At 38.0% G+C, this 9411-nt stretch overlaps 1 protein-coding gene across 4 annotated transcripts in view; it reads right to left on the reverse strand.

Moving 5' to 3' along the window:
- Window positions 1-9145, reverse strand: part of PPFIA2 (PTPRF interacting protein alpha 2) — a 472979-nt gene extending 463834 nt beyond the window's left edge. For 2 of the 4 annotated variants that reach the window (XM_029205877.1, XM_029205876.1), the window contains exons 1-2: window positions 8299-8592; window positions 2559-2809 (exon numbers count right to left, since the gene is read on the reverse strand). In XM_029205877.1, the coding sequence (XP_029061710.1) occupies window positions 2559-2807 (249 nt within the window). In that variant the 5' untranslated portion in view covers window positions 2808-2809; window positions 8299-8592. Of the gene's footprint in view, window positions 1-2558; window positions 2810-8298; window positions 8593-9095 lie in introns of those variants that run through there. The other 2 variants (XM_029205874.1, XM_029205875.1) reach the window with 2 other exon arrangements.
- Window positions 9146-9411: the final 266 nt, after the last annotated feature.

Raw genomic sequence — 9411 nt, forward strand, 5'->3', positions numbered from 1 at the left:
CTAGGGTGGGAAACAGACACATAAACAGATAATGTAATGATAAAATGATAAGGGTAAGAAACACAGAAGACATGTATTTGGGGATTCAGAGAAGACTTCCTAGAACAGACAAAGTCTTGGCTAGGATGAGAAATGAACCAGACAAACATATTGAGGAAGAACTTATGGGCAGAAAGAAATATGCTTGAAGGAAAAAGACTGGAATAGCATGATGTTTGTCAGCACACAGCAAGCAGTGTGCTATTATTCAAGCAAACAATGTGACACATTTACAAAAGTGGGAATGTTAGGACATAGAGCAAAAAAGAAATTAAGGGTCAGGTGCCAAAGAACAGAAAAGAATAGAGAGATCTGAGGATTATTTAAGAGAAAAAAAAACAGTATGGCCGAATTCAGAGATGGTGAAGAAAGCAATCAGCTATGAGGACTCTCAGGTGTCTGGGTGAGGAGTTAGAGCAGATTTGGTCGAGTGGGAGGCAGATGATAACTGAGTTTGGACATGTTGAATCTCAGGTTCCATGGAACATTAAATGGATCTGTGCATTAGAAAGGTAGAAAATCGGTGTATAGCTTAGAAACATCAGGCCTAGAATGTGGAATGATGTGGAATTATCAGTCCTTGTTAAACACAGTTACACTCCATCACATAATGAAAAAGTAAACAATATGACTACAAAATATTTTCATGGTTAGGATTGTTAAAATCACTGCTGCATGTGTTCATAAAAAATGTTATAGGAGAGAAATGACTAAAGCAAAGCACTAAATCATCAACAACTAAAAAATATTGTATAGGCAATTGAAAACATGATATGTCATAAATTTTGACTCTGCTTTGAATTCTATCCCATGTTTGCTAAAACAAATTTTACTTTTATGTTATTGTAGTAGTTTTCAATTTTACATACTTTATTTCTGCCTCAAAACTCACATTTATGGGAGTCATTTTCTCCTTCCAGGTAAATGTCAAATGAAATGCCACCAAACAGTGCAGGTACATTGCTCACAAACTATTTTAAAAGATTCAAAGATACCAATTGAAGAAGAATTTTATATTCCTCTATTACTTGCAAAAAACTTATAGCCCTAAAGTTACAGATGAGGTTATTAAATACTTGCTTTAACAAATGACAGGACCATCACTATCTTTAAGGACCTGTGGATTGCTAGGGGTATTAAATATTTCTAATAGTAGAATACAAATAAATATTGAAAAAAAGTGTCAAAGTATTTATAAAAGAGATTGGAACTATAACCATCTAAATGTACAGGCTCATAACCCCTAATCTATAATTCCCAAACTCAAATACTCTGAAGACTGATATTTATTTGTAAGTATATTGCAAACTTGATTGGTGGCAAAACCAGACCTTACTAACATGAGGTCATTTATAGTCTTTATATTTTCCACACAGTAGGAATATTCATAGAATTCTCTTCAGAAATATGAAAGTGTATAATTATAGGGTGCTTCCCAGAATCTGGCTAGTGGAGTGTTCCATAGTATACATTGTACACATACAAAAATTGGGGAAACTCTAAACTTTAAAACACAAGGGGTTTAGATAAGAGATTGTGCACCAGTATAATTAAAATCCAAGGGGCTTCCCTGGTGGCACAGTGGTTGAGAGTCCGCCTGCCGATGCAGGGGACATGGGTTCGTGCCCCGGTCCGGGAAGATCCCACATGCCGCGGAGCGGCTGGGCCCGTGAGCCATGGCCGCTGAGCCTGCGCTTCCGGAGCCTGTGCTCCACAATGGGAGAGGCCGCGTCAGTGAGAGGCCCGCATACCACAAAAAAAAAAAGTTATTTTTTATAATATTACTACATATAATAGTAATATTATTATTACATATACATAATGCATATAACATGTTATTACATAGTACATATAAAATATTATTTTATAAATATTTAGTTATAAAATAAAATTGTTAAAATCTTACAATTTTAAGTTTGTGAGAATAAAGCTGAACTTTTGCCTTTTCTCCTATTTCCAAAATATATATATTTTTAAAAAGAAACTGGTCAAAATGTTGTTTTCAGAAGAGAGGGTAATACATCAATAAGTTCAAGAATTTTAAGCAGGTGTCAGGCATTATTAAAGAAAGACAAATAAAAAATATTGGACAGCAGACTTCCAAAATACTATTATTTCCAAAGACAGACTACATAACTGAAAATGTAAAATACATATTTCCAAATGTCATACTAGTGTTTAAAAAGTAAGAAGGAGAAAACTATTCCCACACTCTTGTAATTAAAAGCTGATCAACAGGTAATTTTCTACCTCCACCAAAAAACAGATAAAATTTTCAAGAGAAAGACCAGATAGGAACTCATGTTTCAAATCCCCCACCACCAAAGTACCACAATTTTGTTTGAGGCAAGGTTGCATGTGAATTAATTATGTATTCTTAAGTTTTTCTCACCAAAATTTGTATATCATATCTACTAAGGGCAAAAGTAATTTTAAGAATGAGAATAAAGCAAAGCTTATTTAAGTCTTATCACATTTTCAGTTGCAGTAGGAAGGACAGAAGCTCCCAGGAGGCATACCTGTGGCAGGGCTGAATTGAGCTGTCTCTGGAGCGAATCTCTGTCATAGATGACATCCTGCAGTCTTTGCTGGGCAAGTGAGAGGCTTTCTTGGGTTTCCCGAAGGGTGTCTAGAAGACGATCCCTTTCATCTAGCATATTCACCATCAGCTGCTCAAAATGGGAGTCTGAGTCCGAGCCACTGCTTTGGGACCCCCTTTGGCTCATTGGGGTGTCCTCATTAATTGTGGGCATCACTTCACACATCATTGCTTAAAGAAAGTAAAAGGGAGGGAAGTCTTAGTAAAAAAATGATTTCCAATAATCCCACCTGACCCTCAACTCTCCAAACTCTTTGCAACTCATCAACCTAATTGTCTATTTCTCCTCTACCCACTGCCCCAATTCCAATGATGCTAAAAGTTTTAACCTCAATGAAATATGATCCACTGACTTCCTCCATCTAACATGCTTTCTCTTTTCATGACAGTCTAAATATCTCCTACCTACAAAACACAGCTTGATTTAACCTACTTTTCAAAGTTTTTTTATGATTAACCCCACCTAATTCAGTTTATAATAAGATGTTACTAAGCTTATTAATTGATCACCTTTCTTTCCCTGCAAGTTTACAAATCACTTATAGCTAATACCTCCATCTTACCCTTATTCGTTATTATGTTGTTAACAGCAAGCATAGTGTTTGGCATTTAACAGGTGGGAAGTAAATGATGTTTGTATTAAATAATTGAATGAATTAATGTTCATTCTGTCATTTAGAAAATCCCCAAATAATTGAGTATTCATTTTATATAAAAATTAGCTTTTACTTTTTAATTTTATTAATTTTTTTCATACAACTAACTTAAAGCTTCTTGACTTTACACCTCCCATTTTATTATTGGATTGGCCAAAAAGTTTCTTTAGTTGTTAAGTAAAAATAAAAGACACATTTTTCATTTTCACCAAGAACTTTATTGAACAATGTATTTACCCTTTTGTACCACTACCTTCTGCCATTTTTCAGGCAACTTCATAATTCCATCTTCCCAAAACATTTTATCTTTTTGAGCAAAGAACTGTTCCAGGTGTGTTTTACAGTCTTCCAGGGAATTGAAATTTTTTCCATTAAGAGAATTTTGTAAAGACCTAAGTAAATCGAAATCTGAAGGTGCAATGTCTGGTGAATACGGCGGATGAATCAGAACTTCCCAGCCAAGCTGTAACAGTTTTTGCCTGGTCATCAAAGAAATATGCGGTCTTGCATTATCCTGATGGAAGATTATGCGTTGTCTGTTGACTAATTCTGGACTCTTTACGTCAAGTGCTGCTTTCAGTTGGTCTAATTGGGAGCAGTACTTGTTGGAATTAATCATTTGGTTTTCTGGAAGAAGCTCATAATAGAGGACTCCCTTCCAATCCCACCAGATACACAACATCACCTTCTTTGGATGAAGACTGGACTTTGGTGTGGTTGGTGGTGGTTCATTTCACTTACCCCACAATCTCTTCTGCTCCACATTATTGTACAGTATCCACTTTTCATCGCCTGTCATAATTTGTTTTAAAAACCGAACATTTTCATTACGTTTAAGTAGAGAATCGCATGCAGTCAAGAAGGTTTTCTTAACTTATGTGGAACCCAAACATCAAAGTGATTAACATAACCAAGCTGGTGAAAATGATTTTCGATGCTTGATTTGGATATTTTGAGTATGTCGGCTATCTCCTGCATGGTATAACGTTGATTGTTCTCAATTCATGTCTCGATTTGATCGCTATCAACTTCAACTGGTCTACCGGACCGTGGTGCATCGTCCAGTGAGAAACCTCCAGCACAAAACTTTGCAAACCACTTTTGACACGTTCAGTCAGTCACAGCACCTTCTCCATACACTGCACAAATCTTTTTTTTTTTTGCATATCTGTTGTGTTTTTACCTTTCTTGAAATAATAAAGCATAATATGCCAAAAATGTTGTTTTTTTTCCATCTTCAATATTAAAATGACTACACAGAAATTCACCAATTTTGATAAGGTTTTTTTAAATGCACACTAATATGACAGCTGCCACATACAGTCTAACAAAATTGTTTTGAATGAAGTCAAAGATAACTAATTGCTACTAGAGCCAGCTTATGGAAAAAACGAACGAACATTTTGGCCAACCCATTAATTTTATATACTCTCTTCCTGAATTCCTACAGTAGTCTACACAGAGTAGACAAGTGATTCTGACTGAATTAGACATATGCTTTATGAAATAGACTGAGATGCATAAATTTGTTTAGGTTATTATACTACCAATTACACTTATTCCTTTGTTTCCTGTGAGCTGCTTTGTCTGGTTTCCATCCAAACAATACAAACTAACACTCTTTCAAATATTCCACAGAACAGATGCCATAAATTACATTAGCTAATGTAACAACTTCACATCCTAACTGCTAATCAGGAGTCAGTCATAAAATAAATGAACTGTTCAGAATATTTTTAAATTATTTATTTAAAATAGAAAACACAGACATTAAGATGTAACATTGACCTGTTGTGTAGCATTTTAAAAATCAGAAATTATCTTATTTTCTCTTTTCTATCTTATGTTTTAAAAAAAATCAAATCCATCTCAATTTCAGTTGTTGTACTGAGGCCAGGAGCTGTTAATTAGAGGGCTTGGTTTTGCAGAAGTCTGATGTGGAGAAAGGCTGGTTTGGCTGTTGATCCTGGAGCATTCTTTGGTTTTATAATACATTGTCAATTCATTTTTCTGCCTACATATTCCTGTCCTTGGGGAAAGTATTTCTGGTGATATTTTCAAATAAAATATCAAGATTTAACAGCTCAATAGTTAATTATTTTTTATGATTCTTGATATAAATTGGGTTACTGAGGAGAGAATTCAATTATCTGTGAATAATTTGGTCAGGGCCCACTGAAAACCAGGAGAAACTTTTTAAAAGATAAAGGAAAGTATTTTGTGACTGATAGCCTATACAAAAGAATTAAGGCGGTGGTAAATTTTAGAACAATTTGAGGTAATGCTTTGAATTATTGCTCATCATTCAAAACACTGGGCTCCCTGAAGACCAGAACTTGAATTGTTCAATTTCTTATTCACCCTAAAATATAGAGCAGAGTAGATATATAGGATGTATTTAAACACAAACTCACAACACACACATGCACACACTCACACTCATACATTTGATATTATTGTTAACCACTTAATGGATGAAAATATATTTTTTGATTTTTTTTAACCTGAATTTCATTCAGACAATATCACAAAGGTGGAAAAGATGAGACTCTTTTCTAACTGTTACAAATTTTCTTTACATTAATTAAAAAGGAATTGGAAAACGAAAAAAAAAATGTTCCAACACATTTAAATATTTAAAGCAATTAGTTCACATACCATGCATAAAATCCACACACTGAACAGCTGTGTCATTCTGAGAAATCATTATAAGGAGCCAGTGTGTTTCTTTTTGACATTTAAGGTTAAAACAAAATACTGGGAGAGGAAATGGTAGCACGGTGACAAGCTGTGCCAAAACACTTGTAAGGTTTAAATTTAAGGTTAAACATTTTCAAAACTGTATTTTAAATCATATCCTTCCTGAAGAAAGCTATTAGCCTGCCTCTACTCTGAATTACTTATAACAACTTTAAATTCCAAGGAAAAACATAACTGTAGTGATTACCTCAGCTACAGTTTTCTTCTGAATATTCTACCCTAATTCTAACAAACGTCATCACCGTGAGACATTAGACATTCACAAACTTCAGGCTCTTAGATCAGTATAAAAGTTGGTCTTTGATTTAGTTAGTTGAAAGATGCTATGATGGAATTTAGAAAATCTACACTCAAAAGAACTTGATTCAATTTTACTCCCAAGGCATGTGAACCAGAGCAAGTCGCTTCATGTCTCCAAACTTCAGTTTTCTCTTCTGTAAAGTAGGAATAATAATGCAAGCATTTATTTTAGCAAGCCCATTGTAGGGGTCCAATAGGATACCTGACTGAGAACAGATTTTTAATTAATAAAGGACTATTACAAATTCAAGTATTTATTTCTATTATAAAATGACCAACATTCACCTTTGCAGAAAGAGTATTTTACCTTTATGATTCATTCTGCTTCCATGCCTAAAGGTTTAATTCCAATGGGTGCTCTAAACTTTTCAAATTTAATTGAAAAAAAAATCAAGCTATGCAAAAGTTACTTAGGAAATAAGATGAATACATGCTTCTTTTTCCTCACAGTCAACCCAAATAAGTAAATCTAAAGCCTTCTCATCAAAATTAGAAGGAAAAAATTTGTCTGCAAAAAATGCCACTTTCATGAGCTAGCTTAGTTTCTCGCAATAAAACAGAATCTTGAGATTCTGCCTAATATAAATTACAAAATAGTTGTATATTCCTTAAAATATAGTATAACTTATTTCCTAAATGCACATTTTTAGGTATTAAAAGCAATTAAAAATCTGTATTCAATGTAAGAGTCAAACACCCTCTTACAGAACGGATGAAATCTGAAGCAACTTGCATAGTACAGAAGGCTATGGTCATTCAACCTCTAGTCTATTTCATATACCACTTTTAACTTTTAGAATCATTTTCAATATTAAAAACTGCAGTGTACCACATAATTCCTGAAAAAACAGAAAGGGCATACTAACAATTTGCTTTGATATTTGTCTTTTCGTCATCCCCTCCCCAAAGTCAATTGATATATGGATTATGTTATACTCTTCTAGATGTTGATGCCCCTTTTCATTAAATTACTGTAAGTTTCAAGGTCTAGTTAGAGATTATTTTATTGTGAAAAGAAACAAAACAAAACAAAACACCTAGCTGGTTTAATTATCTCAGTGCTTAAATTTAGCTTGAAGAATTTTATACCAGGAAAACCAACTCCCTTTTTCTTAGCACATAACCTTGACTGTCTTCTAAATCCCTCATATTTCAAAATAAAAGTTTTGAATGCCCACTGGAGTCATTACCCAAGGGCTTTCAAGATCCAGTGTGTTTCTTAGCAATATGTGCTGTTCAAACAGTACCTATTCAGATATGACAGTGCTACAAAAGGCTTTTTTTCTGTCAATGAATCACTTTATTCGAACAGATCTTTAGGATTTAGATCCTACTAGAGAAAAAGATGTAATTATTCTCTGTAGTCAGTTTCTTCTGCAAAGATTTAGTCTTAAGAACTGACCTATCTCCACCTCAGTTAACCCACAAGGAATAATTCGGTGAGAGAAATCCTAGCCATTGTCTGATTACATTACATGAATATTCCTCCTCCTAGTTAACTCTTTGAAGTCCCCTGTCCTCAGGAAATATTATTAACCCCTTTAATGGAAGCATTTTGCACTTTCTTTACCCCAGTTAATTTAGAGCTGGCCAAAGAGCCTGCACACACCATACGGCGGGCTGGACAGTTCTCTCTCAGCCACACCCCCCCCACCCCCGCCACCACCCTGAAGAAGTTGACTTCATGATTTCTGCACCAAAACTGTTCATCCTGCCCAACAGGAGACATCCAAGTAGGGAGAAGGTAGAGAAACAGGAGAAGGGAGAGGTTGGGGGTGGAAAGCAAGAGGTACGGAACAGTGATTGACAAGGAGGGAATCTGCATCTCATCTTCCCTGGGGGCGGGGTGGGGCCGGGGTGGTGGTGGTGGTGGGTGGGGGAAGGGGTAAAAAAAATAAAGCCGGGGCGGGGGGGAACCGTGTAACTCAAATACAGTTTCTGTACCTAATGTCTGTAATTTCGGGTCCTGCTTCTTCAATTGATCACTGACAACCGCAGTCTCCGGCTTGACGAGCGGGGAGGCTCACACCCGGCACTCGTGGACCATTTCCCTAGCAACGCGAGGAGAAAGGTAGCTTAGACAGTCGGGTGCCCCGGCGTCCTCTGGAACGTGCCCCGGCTGGGTGGCGTGGCAGCAGCTCGGCATCTTTCCGCGGCTCCGTCAGCAGCCAAAAGGAGAAGCGTCCATCGGAAAAATGGCATATTACAAATTTTGCTTTGGGAAGCAGAGCTCGGTTCAGACCATTGTCAAAGGGAGGAGAGGGGGAGGCGGCTCTTAAAGCAGCAGCGGCCCGATTGCCCGAACAGCCGCAGCTCCCCGCGTGCTGCTGGAGACCCGGGGAGCCGGCAAGTGGGGACTGGGTTTGACTTGTAGAAACTGAACCAAGCGACGCTGCTCTCCCTCCGCCACGGGGCCACCCAGAGTGTGGCCCCGAAACCTGAGCTTTGGGGAAAGGTGTGAGGACTATCTGGAAGGGAATTTCTCCACCCAGTCACCCACCCGGAGCCCCTCTGGAGTTTATGGCTACCACCAGGAGTTGGAAAACTAAAGGGAAGCGAGTCCCCAGGGACGCGAGAAGCAGGGCAGGTCCCCTCCTGGCCCCCTGCCTATTTCCAAGCTAGGGTGTCTTATTTCACCTAAAAGAGGTGTTTCTTCTGCAGAAAGGCAAGCAGCCAGCCCCCCTACACCCAGCTTCGCCTCCTAGCCTCTTTGCTGGCATCAGTTGGCCCGTAGAAGCAACCTGCTGGGCGCCGGTGCGGATGCTGTAGCATCTTCTCTCCTTACTTGCCTTGTGCTGTTGTCGCTGCTGCTCCTCCTCCTCTGTCCCTCCACCCCCCCGCCCCCCCCCACCCACTCCTTGGCAGCCACCACCTCCTCTTCCTCTGAAACTAGGGCTTCCCCTGGAAGCTGCTGCAGTGGTTTCCACCGGCCCTTAAATAAATTCTGAAGTAATCACGTCTTTGCTCTCCTGCTCACGCACACGCGCTCGCGGATACACACGACTCCCCCAAAGCCGCTGCCGGCTGGCGCTGGTCCCAGTGCCCCCGGCGAAAGCA

This window comes from Monodon monoceros, unplaced genomic scaffold, assembly GCF_005190385.1.
Source record: "Monodon monoceros isolate NGI ecotype Baffin Bay Population unplaced genomic scaffold, NGI_Narwhal_1 Super_Scaffold_6, whole genome shotgun sequence".
Taxonomy (NCBI): domain Eukaryota; kingdom Metazoa; phylum Chordata; class Mammalia; order Artiodactyla; family Monodontidae; genus Monodon; species Monodon monoceros.